The 19,651-nt window shown below is 50.4% G+C and overlaps 1 protein-coding gene across 2 annotated transcripts; it reads left to right on the top strand.

Moving 5' to 3' along the window:
- The first annotated feature begins 801 nt into the window (after window positions 1-801).
- Window positions 802-18,738, top strand: STRA8 (stimulated by retinoic acid 8). Of its 2 annotated transcripts, XM_030853909.2 has the most exons (9): window positions 823-1,020; window positions 4,804-4,879; window positions 5,531-5,615; window positions 9,110-9,127; window positions 9,231-9,239; window positions 9,446-9,731; window positions 13,862-13,935; window positions 15,594-15,705; window positions 18,644-18,738. In XM_030853909.2, exons 1-9 carry the CDS (start codon window positions 829-831, stop codon window positions 18,716-18,718), a joined length of 927 nt encoding a protein of 308 aa, XP_030709769.1. In that variant the 5' UTR covers window positions 823-828; the 3' UTR covers window positions 18,719-18,738. The 2 variants fall into 2 exon arrangements, with proteins under 2 accessions (XP_030709767.2, XP_030709769.1); XM_030853907.2 differs by lacking the exons at window positions 9,110-9,127; window positions 9,231-9,239 and adding an exon at window positions 8,412-8,621 and having other exon boundaries at window positions 802-1,020.
- The last annotated feature ends 913 nt before the right edge of the window (window positions 18,739-19,651 follow it).

The raw sequence follows: 19,651 nt of genomic DNA, 5'->3' as shown, positions 1-19,651 counted from the left end.
CTCAAACCCCAGTGCTGAGTACCTCCTGCGAGTATAGAGGTGATGACAATGCAGCCCCCTGTTCAAATTGCTGGCAGAGCCATCCATGGCTCAATCTTTTATTAAAATCGTTACATTATCAGCCTTAGAACCGCCTATCTTAGAGAAGGGCTCCTGATTTGTAAAGTTAGATGTGACCAAGGACAACATAATGATCATTTTCAGAACCCACTGGAAGCAGTTCAAGGCAACCCAGCTTCCAATTCTCTGCCGTCACGTACCTTTTTGCTTTCACATGTAGAAGAGTGCGTTCTCTTCTTTTTTAGGTACAGTATACATGCGGAAAAGTTCACGAATCTAAAGAATACACCTTGATGGATTCTTTTCATATAATACATACACCTGTGTAACTACTTCCCAACTCAAAGAGGGGTGCCTTCTCACAGTAGGAAAGACCTCCAAGGGTGGGACACATACTTGTTCCACCTCTGACAGACTGTAAAGAATGCGATCTCAGGGTACGGCTTGCTCTCCTTGGCCACTGTGGTCAATTAACAAGTGTCTGGTGAGTACCTGCAAGGTCCTGGAAACTTCCTGGTGTAAAGCAGCTGTGCCCTTCAACTGTAAGTCAGATATGAGCACCTTGTGTTTTAGGAGTCGAGCTTCAATAACAGATTTTGTATCATCTGTTATTTATTGTGTATCTGTCATCGATTAGACTCATTGGTTTGGGACCTTTTACTTGGGAGTTGTTTCCCTTTCTTTCTGCTTCAATCCACTTTCCTTTTTCTTTAATGTTGTATCTTTATTATTTAGGGCCAAACAAAGCCTGGTACGTTGCAGCTTCTCATGGAGACCTCTGGAGAAGACAATAACCCCAGCGGCAGAGCAATGCCCTGGTCCCTGGCACAGCTGCAGAAGGTCGAGCCGCGGGTGGCCCGCAGACGCCTGTCCCAGGCCCGCCACCGAGCCACCCTGGCAGGGCTCTTCAACAGCCTCAGGAAGACCGTTTACTCCCACTCTGATCTCACAGCCTCAAAGGTACGGGGACCTTAGGATAGGGAGGAAAAGGTCCCACGCATGGAGGGACTATGGAGCCGAGATGGGGACTGGCCTGGAGCTCCCGCCCCCGAGGGCTGCGGCCTGGGTGGGTCAGCGGTCAGCTGCGGACCCCTCATGGCACTCTGTCTGCTGCTGCATGTGGGTAAAGCCTGAGAGCCGGGCCTTACCTACCTGCTGCAGACAAGCCTGGCCTTGGAGGGGAAGTGACGGCCCGAGAGGCCCGGTGAGCCAGTGACTGCAATGCCCATCCCTCTCACGGGCAGTGGTGAGCCTCTAGCAGCTGCCCAGACCCTATGTCCTCAGCCCAAGCACACACACGTACCCCAAAGCACACCCCCCAGTACACGCCCGTGTGTGCTTCTCAGTTTTCATGCATCAACCAGGTCTTTCCCTAGGCGACAGGGCTCTCCAGGTAGGCATTTATCTTTTCCTGATCTTAATTTTGCCTTTCTCCTTATGCAGCTTTTTCATTGCTGATCAGTGCCTCTGGTGGAGCACAGAAGGTTCGGGTGGGTTTGGGTGGTGGTGGGAGAATGGAGTGGGTATCACTGCAGGAAGCATTTAGGAGGTCTCCGACAGGGGAGAGGTCCCCGACAGCCTCAAGTCCCTCCACCCTCTTTTAAAAGAGGAGGGAACTGGAGTCCAGACAGGACCTGTCAGCTGGTTGGTGGCAGATCCAGGAGGAGGCCTGGTTTCGGGCTCCAGACCTGGCCTTCTTTCCCCGTCCATCTCTCTGGACCAGCCCGATGCCTTGCAACTGCTTCCAGACAATGGGTTTCCCTCTGGGCTGGTGCTTTCAGCAGAGCTGCACTTATGGAGAGGGACCATTTGACGGGTGGGAGCATCCTGCCTCCAGAGCTGGCACCGGAGCCTTGCTGAGGGCAGGCACACAGAAGAGCCCCTCAGTGGGCACAGGGCCAGGGCCTCTGTGGAAATTACAGGAAGGCGCCCAGAGCGCCCTTGTGCAGGGCTCCAACTGGGGCTGGAAGAATATCCACAGAGGTCCCACGTGCTCCTCTGGAAGGCTCTGGGTTGTAGCGGGAGAGGTATGGGGAGGGCTACTCCCTGGCTGAGCCAGGCGCAGGGGCTCGGGACTCAGGTGAGGGTGGGGAGAGAGAGTCCACATCTGGGCCTCTCAGCAAAGAGCTTGTCCAGCACAGCTCTGCTCTGTGTCCCCTGGGTGACGAAAACCCCAAAGTCCCTGTCATTGGCCAGTGAAGAAGTTTGCACAGCCTGCAGCACAGCTGAAGAAAGAACAGGTACTCAGGGCTGGCAGTAAGGAGTGGAAGTGAATCTAGAGGAAAACCCTTTGCAGCCCCTAAAACTCACACCTCACGACGTGGTGGTTGAGAGCCTGGATGTTAACTGGCCTCGGTGCACGTGAGGCAGGTTACTCGCTAAGCTTCAGTTAACACACCTGTTAAACAGGGACAACAGTCATGGCTTCCTGAGGCCTGCTGTGGAGTTCTGCAATATAGTAGCATGAAAAACATAGCACGGTCATATGTGGTTTAGAACGTTAGTATCACTTAGGAGTATCACTTAGTATCACTGAGGCTCCAGAAAGTTAGACAGTTTGCCTGGAATGGCACAGCCAGAGGGCGGTCTGGAGATCAGATGTTTTCTGTCCTCTCCTTCTTTCTCTTTCGTGCTGGAGGGACAACCCTGAATTTTGCATTTGTGATGTCCATGGAGAAAGGATTTGCTCTACAAGAGTGAGCTGCACGTATGCGTGGTAGCAAGGTGTTCCTAGTTGTCTGTGGCTGCCAGAACAAAATACCACACACCAGGTGGCTTAAAACAACAGAAATGTATTGTCTCAGAGGTCTGGCCTCTAGAAGTCCAAAATCAAGGTGTCCACAGGGCCGTGCTCCCTCTGACGGTTCTAGGGGAGAAGACTTCCTTGCCTCTTCTGGCTTCTGGCATTTGCTGGCAATCCTTGGCGTTCCCTGGCTTACAGAGCCATCACTCCAGTTACATGGCCGTCTTCTCCCTGTGTCTTCATATTGTCTTCCCTGTGTGTGTGTCTGTCTCTGCATTCAAATTTCCCCTTTTTATAAGGACACCGGTCATACTGGATTAGGGCCCACCCTAATGATGTCTTTTTAACTTGATTACCTGTAGAAAGCCCCTATTTCCAAATAAGGTCACACTCACAAGTCTGGGGGTTAGGACCTCAACATATCTTTTTTAGGGGAACACAATTCAACCCAGACAAAGGTCCTAAGAAAATCAGCCTGCCAAAACCATTCTAGAAACAGAATTTCAATGAATTGCACCCGGCTTACCTAGCTCTGTGCTGGTCCAGTTGACGTAGTGAGACTGCGAGGTGAGCGTGGGGTGGCCCGGCTGTGCGGACACAGGTGACCAGCCTGGACCAGAGGACTAGAAAGTCCTCGCCTCACCCTGAGAACAAGCCTGAGGTTCACGCCACCTGTCAGCCCCTAGTGTCTGAAGAGGGGACAGAGTCCTTGCTGACCCAACGGTATAATCCTGAAGCCGGGGTGGGACAGGGGCAGCAGATAGTGTAAAACAGCAGGTGGCCCCTGCTCTAAAGGAGATCCTGTGTCCACTGTGTTCTCCTGTCGCTGTCTTTTGGGTCTTCAGAGCGCTGTGCTTTGAGGTTCCTCAAGTCTTCTTGTGCACCAGCCAGGGCAGCGGGAGTCTACAATGGCAGCCCCTGGGCTGTGGGCCCCTGGCTGCTACGGCGTCCTCTCCCACCGCCTCCCCATTTCCTTTCTTTCCGCAGCTCCCTGAGCGAGGCCTGTGTCCCCCAGCACTTCAGAGTCCATGCATACTCTGGGGCTCAGCTGAGCTCAGCTGCCCGGAAGCCCGGCTCCATCGAGCCCTCCAGTTAGATAGGTTCCTCCTCCCGCTGCCGTGCGTTCCCACAGCGCTTTGCGGTGCTTACTGAATTCTAGCGCGTGTTACACGCAGTTGTTACGTGTTTTGTGCGTTGAGTGGTTGTTTCCATGCTCATCTTCCCTGTTAGAATGTCAGCGGCCTGAAAGCAGGGCTGTCTTGTTTACTCTGTGTCTCCGGGCTAAGCACACAGCTTTGCCCTCATACATTCCGGATGAAGGTGTGGGACTCCTGACAGGCATCGGGTGTCTGCATAATAAACAACATTTAGCATTTCTCATTTTTGAATAATCTTGCGGTTACCATTTTGACTGTAGTAATATTACATACAGTACAAAAGGAAAGAAGGGAGGGAGGGAGGGAGGGAGGGAGGCAGAAATGCTTGTGGTTCCGCTCTTGCAGAATAGGGAATTCACAGTTCAAGTTGACAGAGCACTTGATCAATGTTTAGATCAACTAGAGTGTACACATTTAGCAAACAAACAATATTAGCACGTTTAATGTTAACCTGCCGCTCGCACACTGGGACAAGCGAGCAGAAGTTAATTGGCCTTCGTGCTGCCTGGAGCTCTAACCATCAGGCCACCTGTGCCGTCACCGTCCACGCCGACTTCACGTAGCGTATATAGTAGTGTGCAACCCTAGTTGTCTGCTGAGCTCAGCTTAATTGTTTCCAAATACTTTGATATTTCTGTGAGAACCATTTCCAGAATACAAAGTAAATGTCATGCCTTCTGTGGATCAGAACAAACTTCCTACCTTTTCTGTCGACAGCGTCAAGGACTGGGGCTTTGCCCCCGAGGGAGGGTGGCCTCAGGCCAGGAAAGGGGCTCCTGTGTCCGCAAAACCTTCTCTGTGGTGGGAGCCTGGCTTTTCCGCACTGTCTGTCTCTGTCCTCAGTGGCAGGTTTTGAATAAGGCGAAGAATCGTATTCAGGAGCTGGAACAAACCTTGGATACTCTGCTGAAGCTGAAAGGTAAGAGATCCCTACCTGCCACTCCTCTACCTCCCAGGGAAGGGCTGGCTTGTTTTTCTATTGAAAACAAGGAGATTGGGTTAAGCCAAGTGAACATATATTTACTGAGAGCCTACTGTGTGTCAGGCACTGCACCTGGGCCAGGGGTATGGTGAGATCCATGTGCCTGTCCTCAGGGAGCTTAGCGTCTGGCAGGACAGACAGACGTCAGCGGGCTGTGTGAGCATGATGAGCTCCTTCCTAGGTGCTGTTGAAGGGTGCCTGACCTCCTCAGGTCAGAGAGGCCAGAGAAGTGGACTGGGGCCTGTCCAACTCAAAAGCAAGGGGCAGAAGCTGTCTCCCTTCCTTGCACTCAGGCTGGGAGACATGGCTGGCTGGGAATTTGGGTTTCATAAGCTAGTGAAAGCCGAATTCTGAAAGGGATACTTTCCATGTCTTGACTGAGAAAGTCCAGTTCAAGAAACTCTTCCCCTGTTCTAGTGCTCTCCCCGCACACCTAAAAGGAGACGTGAAACTGGGCTCTTGACGCCCTAACACTGAACCTGGGTGGGCTCAGCGACCACCCATGGTCCACCCAGGCCGGAAAGGCAGGAGAGACTGGACAAAGTCCCAACTATCATGTGTGACCCTTGACTTCAACTTCCCTCATAGAATCCTTCAACCTGGAGGATGGGAATGTAAACAGCTTAGAGGAGGTCAAGGAAGAATATGCCAGCATGCACTCTAGAAATCCCAGGTAAGACACCCAAGCATCAGGAGACCTAGAATCTGCTGTTCTACTGCCACAGTGCTGCTACAGCTCCACAGCCCACCTTTCCCCTCCAGAACACAGAACCGAGGAAGAGGTGCTGCTTACCTGTTTAGAACAGCCTTGTGCTGGAGAGATTTCTTTTCTGTTTTATTCGAATCACACGCATTGGATTTTTTCCCGATTATGAAAATCCTACTTATTAACAGAAAATGTCAAAAAGACAGAAATGCCCAAAAAAGAAAATTAAAATACATATTATCTCACCACTAAAAGAAAATCAATGTTAATCTTAAAGAATATCCTAGTCTTTTTCATTTTGCACATTATTTTGTAGAGAAATGAGATCATAGTGTTCATATCGTGTTATAGCTTTTAAAGAAACTCACCTAATGGCTTTATTGAGGATATATATGAAAATAATGAAAATCCAAATCTCTGCCTACTTTCCAAGCTTCGTAGGACCCTAAGAAAAACCAAACTGAACTTCAGAGAGGAAAGGAAAAGTAGTACACTCAGGTGTCACAGATGCTGAAAGGGGAACCTCCTTTATAATGTCACAGTCAGACAAGAGAGGCTGATTCGAACAATGTCTTTCTCGTACTTTTATGATCTCATTTTGAACATTTAACTCTCGCACTTTTTGATGTGTACTTTGTAGACTTAGTCTTTGCTGTGCTCTCAAAGGATGACCCAGGCCCTGTACCACCATCCTGCACAGCTGCTTCGAGAGCGGCCTGGACTTTAGGGACAACGGCTGGGCCCTCATCACCTCTGGTGGCCCCAGGGCGTGCCCAGCACAGTGTACATTCAGGCTGGCCTCTCAGGAGGCACAGGAGTACGTGTATAAACAATTTTACTCACTCTGAAAAGGGGACTGCGAACTACTTACTGTCAGAACCTCCTGAGAGCCTGCCGAGGTGAAGTGATGTTGTTTCCTCTTTTTTCGGTGGGGTTACTACTGATGAATTTTATTTTCTTCTCCGTGCTTTTCTGTATTTTCCCATTTTTTAAAACAATAAGTGTGTATTATTATATCCTAAGGGAAATAATCAGGGGGAAATGATAGATTATTAAATTAAATCCACATTGTAGACAACATGAGAATACAGAAAAGTATTAGAAGGACACGATCACCTATAATCACACTCTGCACTGCTTTGGTCGTCGGGGGGTGGAAGCAAGAGTGAGGTGTGTGTCTGTGTGTGTGTGTGTGTGTGTGTGTGTGTGTGTGTGTGTGTGTGTGTGTGTGTTGAGTGTACGTGGCAGGGTGTTTGTGGCCACGTTTTACAAATCAGACTAGCCCCACCTGGAAATCAGCCTGGGAGATGATCTCAGTGAGGCAGATGTTAGCTACTGATCCCACCACATTTATTACATAAGCCATCCTCTCCTTCCTGATTTAACATACGACCACTATCACATACTAAAATCTTATTAATACTTGTATCACTTATCCACATGAGGATGACTAAATTTCTTTCAGAATCATATTAATTAGGGAGGATTTTTTCACTAGAATTATTATAAGCCTACAATAATTAAAACTGTGGTACCAGCAGAGGAATAGATTATTACATTTTATAATTATTATATTTTAATTAATTAATTAAATTGTGCGTGAACTTAAGTGCCTTTGTTCAGGATCATTTGTATTTCCTCTCCTGGGAGCTTCTTTTAACCTATTCTTTGCCCATTTTCCTATTGGGTTGGTGGTCTTTTTCTTATTTAGTGGTAGAAGGGCTTTATGTATCATAAGAAATTAGCCCTCTTTCTAGTATATGGATTCCAAACAATTGTACCTTGGTTGGTTGTTTTCCATTTTGCTTTCAATGTTTCTGTTTTTTCTTTTGTCCATGCAAAAATGAAGTCTACTCTGTCCATCTGTAATGGCACCTGATGTTGGGTGAATAGAAAGGCTTCCTCCACTCTGAGATTAGAGAGAGAGAAAGAGGGGTTGAGACTTCTCCTATGTTTTCTTCTGGCACACTTGCTTTTTAACTCAATCTGATACCTTGGGGATTATTCCTATCAGTATAAAGAGATTCTGGGTACAAGTCCTGGTTTTCCAAATTATGTCATGTTGTTTCAGTCTCAAAACTGTCTTCTGAAGAGCAGAATTAAAAACCTTATGAAGCCCAACTTATTCATTGTTTTCTTTTCTAGATGGAGCTTTTAGTTTAAACCGAAGTATTTAACCATGGGTTTTTGTGCTATTGTAAATGGTACTTTTTAAAATTTCAATTACCAATTATTCATTGCTAGTCTATAGAAATACTATTGGTTTTTGTATACTGACCTTATATTCTGCAACCTTGCTTCCTTAGTTCTGGTCACATAGTTGTAGATTCTTTGGGATCTTCTACATAGATAATCACATTGTCTGCAAATAAAGACAGTTTTATTTCTTCTTTCCAATCTGTACACCTTTTATTTCTTTGGTTCACCTTATTGGACAGGCTCTAATCTCCAGCACAATTTTGAATAGAAGTGGTAAGAGAGGACATCCTTGTCTTATTCCTGATCTTAGCAGAGAAACAGTCTTTTACTGTTAAATATGATGTTAGCTGTAGGTTTTTTGTAGATGCCTTTTATTAGGCTGAGGAAATTCCCTTCTATTCCTAGTTTCATCATGAATGGACGTTGAATTTTGCCAACGCTTTTCTGCACCTGTCGAGATGATCATATAGGTTTTTTTTCTTTAGTCTGTATATGCTAAAATTGTGTCAAGAATTTCAGTCTTGATGTTCATGAGGGATTACCTTGTTTCCATTTCCTCCCCAGTCTGGTATTAAATACAGTTCATCAGAAAGGTTCCGACAGCTGGCGCCCAATCGAGGCAGTCGGGAAGGAGGTTGAGGAGGAAGAAGAGGAGGAGGACGATGACGAGGAAGAGGAGGACGACGAGGCAGAGGAGGAGAAGGCAGAGGAGAAAAACGCGGAGCTCTTCAACTCCTCGGTCACCTTGCTGCCAGACCTCTTGGAATTTGAACGGTATGAAGAGCTGGGCCCCTGTGGGGAGGGGGACAGGTGCTCCACCTGGGGCGTCCTGCAGGCCCCGAGTCATGGAAGCTCCAGGATTTCCACGTGGCGGGGGCTCAGGGATGAGGTTGTTAGAGGAGCCAGAGAAATAGTCCTGAAGCCACATCTGCATAGCACGTGAACTGTGTTTCCTTAGACTGACTTTATTTGGGGTGACTTTGGGGGGCCTGTGGGTGGGATATGAGAGCTAAAGCCACCCCCACTGCTGCACACACACCACAGGTCTGCTTCAGCAGCCTTACTAATTAATCTTGGAGTAAGAAAGGCAGTGGATGGATGGCTCAGATTCCCCTGTCCCTCACCGCTCCTCCACAAACCTGAGGCCCTCCGCATCCATGTGGGAGGGGCGGGCCCAGTAGAAGGAGGCTCGCTCCACAGCTTCCAAATTAAAGCGAGGTCATATCATATCTGCACACGTCTGGGCTCTAAACTTGAAGCAGTTTTCCCCTGGGGGGAGAGTTGAGCCTGCCCTGCCTCCCGTCCTCTCTTTTGTCCGACAGAGAGCTTCACACGGGGCGCTGGGAGGACTTGGGGAGGGACCCCCCAAAGCACAAAGCTAAGTCGCCCATGGCCCCCCAGATAGCTTCTACTCTGCAAGTGGCAGGGCAGGCCGCGGCCAGTGAGGCTGAGTCCCTGGTGAAGCACAGCGCGGGCAAGGCCTGTGTGCTGTGCTCGCTTCCCCTCTCCCCGCCACCACGGGATCCCGAGGAGCCGGCTTGGGCGGGACCCCGGGCCACCGGCTTCAGGTCCGGGAGTTGCTGACCTTTCTGTTGCAGGTACCTCAACTTTTACAAGCAGACGATGGACCTTCTGACCGAGAACGGGATCGTCTCCTCGCAGGAGGTGACCCTCCCCATCATGTCTGCGGCCATCTCCCATCTGTGGCAGACCCTCTCCGAGGAGAGGAAGGCCAGCCTCCAGCACGCCTGGGCGCAGAAGCACAGCGGCCTCCTGGGCTTCGCGGGGGCCTGTCAGGAGCCGGCCTGTGCCGAGGGCAGCGTGAAGGACAGCGGAGTGGAAAGCCAGGGGGCCAGCTGCTCGCTCTTCTCCACCCCTGAGGAGGTGAGCGGACCGACGGGTAGGGTGGAGGGTGGGCATCACCTTTGCCTGGAGATGCCAGGGAGCTGCCCGGGTCAGACAGTAACTTGGAGGTGCTGTCTGGATTCTGGCGCGCGCGGTAAGTTTCTGATTTTCCCGACATTATATACGCAACCACAGAACCACAGTTATTTCTCCCCTGCTACTTTCCTGGCCTTTCCATGGGGATTACAGAAAAGAAGGTTTAGAAGGTTGTACGCACTAGGATTCTTTCGGCTTCAAGTTACTCGCTGTTTAAGCCAAGAGGAAATGTACTCGGCACACCCAGGGAGGGCCCGAGGCAGGAGGACTTCCGCTTCGTCTCCCTGCGTCGTCGCCGCCGACTCGGCTCTTCCCGTCTGCCTGCTCTGCCTCGTCTCAAGGCCGGCATCTCACCTTCCCTCCCCACCCCACTTCCCCCACCCCGTGTGGTGACTGTGGAATGGCAGCTGGTAGCAATCAAGTTGTTATCCCTTTTCTACACCAGGTAGGAGAAAAGATTCCCTGCCCCTCTTTCTTAAGGGTCAAGGAAGAACTTTCCCAGAAATTTGCACCATACCTCTCCTGCCCTCTCATTGGCCGGAATTGGCCAGATTGCCAGATTACTGAGCCAATGAGTAATCGAGATAGGATCAATCAGGCCCAATCCCTGAGAGCAGGTCAGCTCCCACCCCAAAGAGCATTGCGGAACGCAGAGGAGGCAACCACGCCTCTGCCGTAAATGTGCTTCTCGGCGTTCAAGCAGCAAGAACAGCCATGGTGAGCCGTGCCGAGCGTTGGGTGGCGTTAGGTTAGCGGTCAGCTCAGCGCTGAGCTCAAACTGGGCCCCTCAGCTGCTCTTCCAGAATTAGGACAGCCTCAGAAGGCTGCTGCTACCACCTGCGGCTGCATCTGCCCTCCCTTGTCTAACGGGGAGGGCAGTTCTTTGCTCTCCGCGTCTGTCTAGTGCTTTGCGGGACATTTAGCTTCCATGGACCCCACCCCTGCTTTGCCCTGACTTTCCAAATACTCCTCCGCGGGTGGTCGCTTGGAGGGGACGTCCAGTGTCTCTCTGGGGAGTCTTAGAGCCAGAGAACCTCCTCTAAGTGCCTCTGATGCTGGGGGCCAGCCCTGGAGGCCCCATTCTCTGGGAGGCTTCCCAGCCACCAGGGCCCAGGCCTGGAGAGCAGTGGTCACCTTGTCCAGTCTCCAGTTCACAGACAAGGCCTAGCATGTGGCAGGACTTGTCCAGGGCACATAGTTCCTGCTTCAAGCATTGTATCCTTCATCACAGTTTTTTTCAAGTCTCTGCCCTTTGGTCACCTGTTTATGCTCTGCCCTCCTTGATCTCCCCTGATGCTTCTCAAGTGGAGTTTAGTTAAAAGGCAGGTGCCTGGGGACTTCCCTGGTGGTCCAGAAGCTAAGACTCTGTGCTCCCAAGGCAGCGGGCCCGGGTTCTATCCCTGGTCAGGGAACTAGATCCCACATGCCTCAACTAAAGATCCCAGGGCTTCCCTGGTGCCGCAGTGGTTGACCGTCCGCCTGCCGATGCAGGGGATACGGGTTCATGCCCCGGTCCGGGAAGATCCCACATGCCGCGGAGCGGCTGGGCCCGTGAGCCATGGCCGCTGAGCCTGCGCGTCCGGAGCCTGTGCTCCGGAACGGGAGAGGCCACAACAGTGAGAGGCCCGCGTACCGCTAGCTAGCTAGCTAGCTAAATAAATAAATAAGTAAATAAATAAGTAAATAAATAATAAATAAATTCGATAGCATAGGCTTTAAAAAAAAAAAAAAAGATCCCACATGCCTCAACTAAGACCCAAGGCAGCCAAATGAATAAATCTTTAAAAAAAAAAGACAGGTGCCTGGCTAGTACCCCAGACCCACTGAATCCGAGTCCCCAAGGGGGTGGCTCAGAATCTCATTTTGAACAAGCACCCCAGGTGACTGATGACTGCGGGTGTTAGTCGACGGAATTCGCAGGGCAGATGTGCCACAGTCAACCGCTACCACCCATGCCCCGTCCCCACCCCCCATTCGCCACTCCACTGGACTATGGTTTCTGATCTGACTATCCACGAAATGTTGGGTCCACCATGAGAGGATGTGAGCTCTCCTCCATAATGGCCAAAGCAGGGCCAGACAACCAGCCCCAAAAGACCTCAACCCAAGGCAAGCATCAGCCAGGATAGATGTCTTTGTAGCCTCAAAGTGCCTGGCCCTGGGGTCCCACAACAAAGAAGGCAAAAGAAAATGTATGTCAAATGCATGAAAATTCTGTCAAACTGTAAGCTGACTGCACACGTGTTTGCAGCACAAACCTTTCCTCAAGGAGGAGCAGACCCAAAGAGAAAACTTCAGAATCCAATGTCTCCAAATCACGGAAGCAGCTTGTCTGGGCTTTTTCAGGAAGGGCTAAGGGCTCACATTCTTCTGGTGTTGAGGGAAGCTGGCAGCAGAGTCTCTTAGCCATGCCCAGAGCAGGGCTCTGACTGCATTGCCATCCCCAGGCTTGGGCCAGCCCAGGGCTGAGTGACAAGGTGAGTGGAACAGATGACAGTTATGCCCAGGGTAGGTACAGAGCCAGTTACTCCTGCTGTGGCTTCTAAATTAGTTGCAGTGAAACCTCTGCAGCTCCTGGTCCACCTGAGAGGTTTTGACCAAAGGGGTATCAAAAAGAAGGACACCAGAAAATGTCCAGAAAGCCAGGAGTACAATTCACAATTCCAGAGTCCCAGGGAATTCAGTTCCGGGAAAGTGAATTGTAAGAAGACATGAAGTGGGGAACTTCCCTGGCAGTCCAGTGGTTAAGACTTCGCCTTCCAATGCAGTGGGTCGGATTCAATCCCTGGTTGGGGAACTAAGATCCCACATGCCCTGCCACCAAAAAACCAAAACATAAAACAGAAGCAATATTGTAACAAATTCAATAAAGACTTTAAAAATGATCCACATCAAAAAAAAAAAGCTTTAAAAAAAAAAGACACGAAGGGCAGACAGAAGGCCCCCAGACAAAGAGCAATGTGTCCCCAGGTAAGAGGGGAGGAGACCCTGGGGAACCTGCTAGAACCTGCCAACTAGGATCAGAGAATGCCCTCTTGACTCCCATATAGAAGGGGTAAAAAGCACAGCTAGTTAAAATTTTCATATAAGAGTGTCCATGCAATACTTGGGACATTTGTATGCCAAAAAATTATTCATTCTTTATGTAAAATTCAAATTTAACCAAGCATATCCTGTATATTTACTAAATCCTGCAATGCTAAGTGTATATCATGTTCCCATGGAATATTTAATATTTGTCAACAAATTTTTAAAAAGCAGAACTGAGAACTTTCTAAATAGCAAGATTCCAAAATAGGAAATATATGCTATAATATGCCCTGGGAAATGACTGGAGGAAACAGATCAGTATGTCAACAATGGACATCTCTGGGTGGGACTGTTTCTCAGTGATTTTAACTTTGTTTCTATTTTCCATTTCCAAGATGAACCTTGTTTCTTTTACAAAGCACATAGTGTTCAATAATAGCTGGCATATTTGAGCCATTATTCTGTGCCAGGTGCTGCCCATACATCATTTGATTCTTGCAGCATCCCTAGGGGTAGGCACTGTTGTGATTCCCTTTGGGATCTGGGAAATTAAGTCACAGCTTAGTGAGTGGCAAGGCTGGGAGTCGGCTTTCCTGCAGCTTAACCCCAGAGCCCCCTTAACCTCTGTCCAGCTGCCCTGGCATGAAACCGCTGGATTGTGGATCCTGGGCTCAGACAGCCTCTGCCCCTCGGGAGGAGTAGATGAGCCCTTTCCAGTGTAAACTGAGGCTCACCTCTGGCTGTTGCATCTCGCACCTGAGCTCCTGCTTTCTTTAAAAGGAGGAGACCATGGTCCCCGGTGCTTCCCCGTCTCTCAGCCACCTCTGGGGTTGGCAGTTTGTTCTGGGTGGGCAAGGACTTAATACTCATCCTCTGGAAAGGTCACCAAGCAGAGAGCCGGGGTTTGGGCCTCAGCTTTAAGATGCACCCATTTGGGGCTGAGGGGTAGAGAGGCTTTCTATGCGTCTCTCCCCCAGCCGCCCAGAGCAAACGTCAAAGTGTAGGGGTATTTCTGACACATGAAGTTTTGTGCTTCCTTTCAGATCCTTTTTGAAGATGCCTTCGATGTGGCAAGTTTCCTGGACAAAAGTGAGGTTCCAAGTACATCTAGCTCCAGGTGAAGATGGGGGTGTGAGACTGTGTGTGTATATGAGTGTGTGTGTGCGTGGGCACCCGTCGGGGTGTTTACGGGCCTCTCCCCAGCAGCCTCTCAGAAGGGAGCATAATTCAGTGGAAGTTCTTGGAAATCCACTTTTTTCTGTGATTCAAAGTAGGTCCTAGGATTGTGCCATTGCCCTGGGGATGATGTTGTTTGGGGCTTCTTCAGAGCTGACAGTTCTTCCATTGTGGCCCAGGGCTGAGACACACCAGGTTATCAACTCCAGGTGGCTTGTGCTGCACTGTTCCCCGGGGTTAGGTGGCCATGGGCAGGTTACAGCAGTCGGTCTGGTTCAGGAGGTGGGCGGGGGGCTCTGGGCCATAGAGAGCCGGGGCCAACGTGGAAACAGGCCCGGTGCCCTGGGCTCTGAGTCGCACAAGGGGAGAAGCTGCTTTTCATGGTGCTGATGGGAAGGATGTGGAAGGAGGGGAGGAGGGGATGGCTGACGCCCTGAAGTGAGAAGAGCATCTGGGGAGATGTTAAAACAAGAAGGAGCTTGTTTTAAAAAAAGAAAACAGGTGTGTTTTCTCAGAAAGAAAGTTTAGGATGGAAATTCCCTTGCTGCTTTGAAAAGCTGTGGTCTTACAGCCTGAAGGCACAGGCCCTTTGCATAGCCGGCTAGAAAGAAGCAAGAAAATTTAGTTTTTCTGCCTTGGGAGTGAGGCTGACGTTCACGTCCTCGTGATCCCAAAGAACATGTCCATTCTCCCCGAGGCCTGTGGCTACGGCCTGGAGCCCTGGCCGCCTGCTGGCAGGTCAGGGGGAAGCATTTGCTCCTCTGCTCCCACCCCACCGCCCCCAGCCCAACCAGACTTGCCCCAAATCTCAAAGCGCTTTTCCCTGGTGACTCAGGCTCTTCCCAGCCAGTGTGTGGAGTCTGATTTGGCTGAAACTGGCTGGAGACAGACGTTCCTGTTTCTGAGCTGGGCTTGGGCTGTGAAGACAATTTTGTTGAAAAGTGGCCAAAGTGTACTTGGAACTCCTCATTCTACTGATGGAACAAAAACCAACCAATTAAAAAATTTTTTTTCTATTTTCCCTAGAAAAGGCAGGGGTTGCTGCCAGGGGTTCCCACGCTGACTGTGAGACCTCACTCCAGCAGGAAGTCAGCTGTCCAGGCCTGATTCACGGTCCTGTTGGCAGGCTTCTCCCCTTGTCCCAGGAAGCAGCAGGAAAGGAATCTGCAAAGCAGCCTGCCCTCTGCGCCAGGCCCGTGTTCCGTGTTAGACCTCCTGAGCGGAGGCATCTCAAGGGGCTGATGTCGATCGTGCCCTGAGCCCCCCGAGCCTGGGCAACCACCGGTGGGAGCAGAACCGTATGGCGTTGCTGTACGAGCCTGACTCCGGGAGGAGAGGAAATCTCGCTCCTTGTTCCACAGGCCGCAGCTCAGAACACTAAGCTAGGCATGCGGGCCTGCCTCCCTGTAGTCTCACTTTCCCAGCAGGTTCCAGACATGATGTTGGAACTGGGGCCATGCAAACCTTCCATGGAGGGCTCGGCTGCGTGCTTCAAAGTGCTTGGCTCCCACTGTAATCCAAATATTTTAGTGGGTACAAACAGAGGTAAAACGTTAGGATTTTAAAGGTTTGCTGTTTCTTCCTCCTTTCTGCTGTCAGTTCCGTGCTGGCTGTCTGCAACCCACAAAATCCCGAGGACAAGTTTCAGCTCTACCTGCAGATCGTCAATTTTTTTAAAGGCCTTTGCTGTGTTGACACTCAGTTCAAACAGGTAGGACGGAGCAGAGCACAGTGAGGCCTTGGCTCACCTCCCCTCGGAGGGCGGGAAGGGCTCTGGAGGGGAGACCCAGCTACAGCCCCCCCAGCTCACACCCCGGCGGGGGGACGTTCTTCCGCGGGTGGTTGACTTCAGCCTAATGCATCCTGTGAAACGGAGGATGTCCGGGGAAATGGAGGGGAGAGACAGAGGGATGCTTTTCAGGGCAGACCTGAGCCTGGGGAGTCCCTTGATGCCGGGACCAGACCTCCGGGGCCTGGCCCTTCGCAGGCATTCCTACATGTTGTGTGACTCCTTTATGCCTTTCTAAGAGGCCAGACCGTTTCGTCGTCTTCGGAGACCCCGGGGTAATATTTGCTGCCAGCTTTTGAAGGATATTAATTTCTGCTTCCAAAAAGCTGACTGTGCAGCCCACGGGGACATGCACTGTGGGGGGTCTTGGTTAGAAGGTCCATTCCTGGAAGCTTCCACGGAGGTAGAGGGTTATGCCTGAGCTGCCAAGGGGACAGGCCCTTTCAGGTTCATAGCCATTGATCTTCTCACGAATTTAGCAAAACTATAGCTGTTCATTAAAAAAGGTAAGTGATAGGGATGGAAATGTCTCAAATAATTCGGACAGCTTTTCCATGGGGCCTCTTCCTGCTAACCCTTCATTTCCCTCTGCCAAGACCACTCTGAATCTCCACTTGGAGCCAGGGCCCTTCCCTGTGCTTTGCTCTCCACCTCCCAACCCTTGGCCACCGGCTCTGACCACTGTGTCCCTTTCTCTCGACACAGTGAAGTCAGTTCACTTTACCAAGGCCTTGAGAATGGATCGATGGGACAGTCTTTGCTTTCCCTGCTTCCTTTCTCTACACATGGCAGGAAAGAAAGAACAGGCAGGGCTGGAGCACCCACGGAAAGCAGAGGTACTCAGACTTGAATCGCCTTGGGAGCTCACTGGAAATGCAGACTCCTGATGTCCCCACACCCAAGATTCCCATCCAGTGTTGCGAGATGCAGCCCCAGAAATCTGTATTTTGAACAGGCTGTTCAAGAGTGTCCTCGTGCAGGAGGCCTCAGGCTTGGTAGATGGTTTGTAAAGAGGGCAACTGCATTCTCTTCCCCGTTTGTCCCCCGCTATCAGCTTCATGGGAGGTGGTTGGATGAAGCTTAATTAGTACCTGTACTGGTTTCCTAGGGCTGACGTTACAATTACCACAAACTTGGTGGCTTAAAACAACAAAAATCTATTCTCTCGTAGCTCTGGAGGCCAGAAGGCCAAATCAAGGTGTTGGCAGGGCCACGCTCTCTCTGAAAGCTCTAGGGAAGGATTCCTCCTTGCCTCCTCCTAGCTCCTGGTGGCTCCCAGCCATCCTCGGCATCCCCTGACTTGTAGCTGCATCACTGCAGTCACTGCCCCCGTCTTCACATGGCCTTCTGCTGTGTATCTCTCCGTCCCTCTCATCTTGTAAGGACACCAGCCATTTGGGTTGAGGGCACACCCTAGATCCAGATGATTTCGGCTTGACATCCTTAACTAATCTTACATCTGCACAGACTCTATTTCCCAATAGGTTTCAGGAGGATATGAACTAGAGGGAACACTACTCAACACACTGCAGCACCCAATCCCAGCAAACACCTCACAGACTAGTGCTTTCACAAATCTGCAGCTTAAAAATGCCTCATCACCGTTTTCAGAGGCTTAAGGAAGTAGAACATTTGGAATGACATTCAAGCACTCTGTGTGATAGAGACTCCAGCGTGTGGTTCCCTCCCAGGACGCTTGGGCTCCGGGCAACCACTATGCTCCGACTCCCTCTTTTCTCAACCTTTGCCGCATCCTCACCCTGAACGATGGGTCTGGGTGATCTTCCTTCTAGCAGCTCTTCCCCCTCTTGGATCCCCGGGCTCTCGTGCGCCCCTCCCCCAGCAGCAGAGCACAGCAGGTGGGGGCCGCTCTCCAGAGCTGGAGAGGCTTCATTGGCAGTCACCCCCAATCTGGCCGTCACCCTGGGGACCAGGTCCCATGTTCATAAGATGGTTGGCTGGATTAGGGGTGCTTCCCGGGGCCCAAGGGGATCAACCCCTAACCATCAGGGCTAACAAATTACAGGGCTGATTTTCTGCTGGGGTGCGGAGAGGTAGGAAGAACATAAACCCAGGAATGTACGGTTAGGGGAAGAGGTAATGGGGAGTCAGAGAGGTTGGCTGGGGTCATTGTTAAGGGACTGAGAAACCCTTGCTAAACAGACATAGCGCTGTTTCTTTTAAAAAATTATCTCCAAACAGCTAACCCATGAACATGGTTTAAAGTTCGAAAGTTACCAAAAGATATACAAAGAAAACGTAGTCTTTCGCCTACCACTGTCCCTTGCTTACTATCGCATTCCCTTCCCTGAAGGCAATCACCATGCCCCGTTTCTGTACAGCCGTCCAAAGGTATTCTCCAGATATTTACGTCATCTTTCGAACACAAATGGTAGCCTACTATACACATTGCTCTGTGCCTTGCCCTTTTAAAATAGTTCATCCTACGGATAGAGAGGGATCTCATTCCTTTTTTTTTTTTTTTGAAATAGCTGGTGGGTGCATAATGGTGTAATTCACCATCCTCTGTTGAGGGCATTTGGATAAAGCTTTAAGACTGCCCCCGTCTCTCTTATGGCATCCCAGGAATCTCCAGGAGAGGAAAGAAGTCAGTTCTGTTGAATCCAGGAGAAGCCATTCTGGAGATCACAGAGTATTGAGTGGAGTGAAATAGAAATGGACTCCCTGCCCCCCATTGCTTTTAACTTCCTGGCTGGAAGCTGAAGAAGAAGATACCACTGAAGAGACGTGGGGGAGAGACAGAGGGAGGGGGCACGTCTGAGATGATGGGGCCTTCTCCTCTGCCTGAGGCCCAGAGCCCTTAAATAAAGTGGAATCCTCTTCTACCTGTGTTTTGCAGGAACCAGACCTTTCCTTCGACGATGAGACGGTAATGTTGAGGTGCACGGAGACGTTTGACGATGAAGATCTGTGATGCAGTGGGAGCAGGAGGGGTGAAGGAGGGCGGGCAGTCTCCAAGTTTGAATGCTCACAGCCCAGGTTGCCCTTGCCTCAGCCTTGCAGGACGTTTTGGAGTGGGCTGTCCTGAAAGCATTTTGATGGTTGTCGTTTCTGATTATTATAAAGTATTTAAGAGGAGTGTGGCCCCGTGTCAGTCTTTCAGGGTTGTTTGGTATGAGGTGCTGGCCTGCTGCAGGGCACACACCTGCTCCCACTGTGCTCCTATTCAGGGGGTACAGGATGCACCCAAGGCCCAGGCCACGAGCCTTCCAAGAACAGGACAGGCAGGATCTGTCCCATGACACCGGGTACTTGCAGCACACCTGGGTTCAGGGCATTGTTTTGATGGGTTCTAGAGAGTTCTGGAGCCCACCACACATCCGGCATGTTCTAGGAGCCCAGGAACAGTGTTGACCTCCTGTGCTCCAGGACATCAGCTACATCTGCTTCTTCTGATAATAAAGACTCCTGAACGGAGTCCAAGCCAGATCCCACAGTGTTCTGAGTGCTTTCTGGTGAGGCCCCTGGGCAAAGAGTGCATAAATGTCCCTGGGCCTGTACACTGGGTGTGATGGTTAATTTTGTATGTCAACGTGGCTAGGCCATGGTACCCAGGTATTTGGTCAAACATTATTCCAGGTGTTTCTATGAAGGTATTTTTTTAGAAGAGATTAACATTTAAATCAGTAGAGCTTGAGTAAAGCAGATTACCCTCCATAGTGTGGGTGGGCCTCATCCAATCAGTTGAAGGACTGAATACCAAAAGATTGACCTCCCCCAGGAAGAGGGAATTCTGCCAGTGACTGCCTTCAGACTCCAGGTGTAACTCTTCCCAGCCTGCTGGTCTACCCTGCAGACTTTGGACTTGCCAGCCTCCACAATCACATGAGTCCATTCCTTAAGTCAA

This window comes from Globicephala melas, chromosome 9 (assembly GCF_963455315.2).
Source record: "Globicephala melas chromosome 9, mGloMel1.2, whole genome shotgun sequence".
Taxonomy (NCBI): domain Eukaryota; kingdom Metazoa; phylum Chordata; class Mammalia; order Artiodactyla; family Delphinidae; genus Globicephala; species Globicephala melas.
Note: the sequence above shows the minus strand (reverse complement) of the source record. Positions and strands in the feature narration are given on the sequence as shown.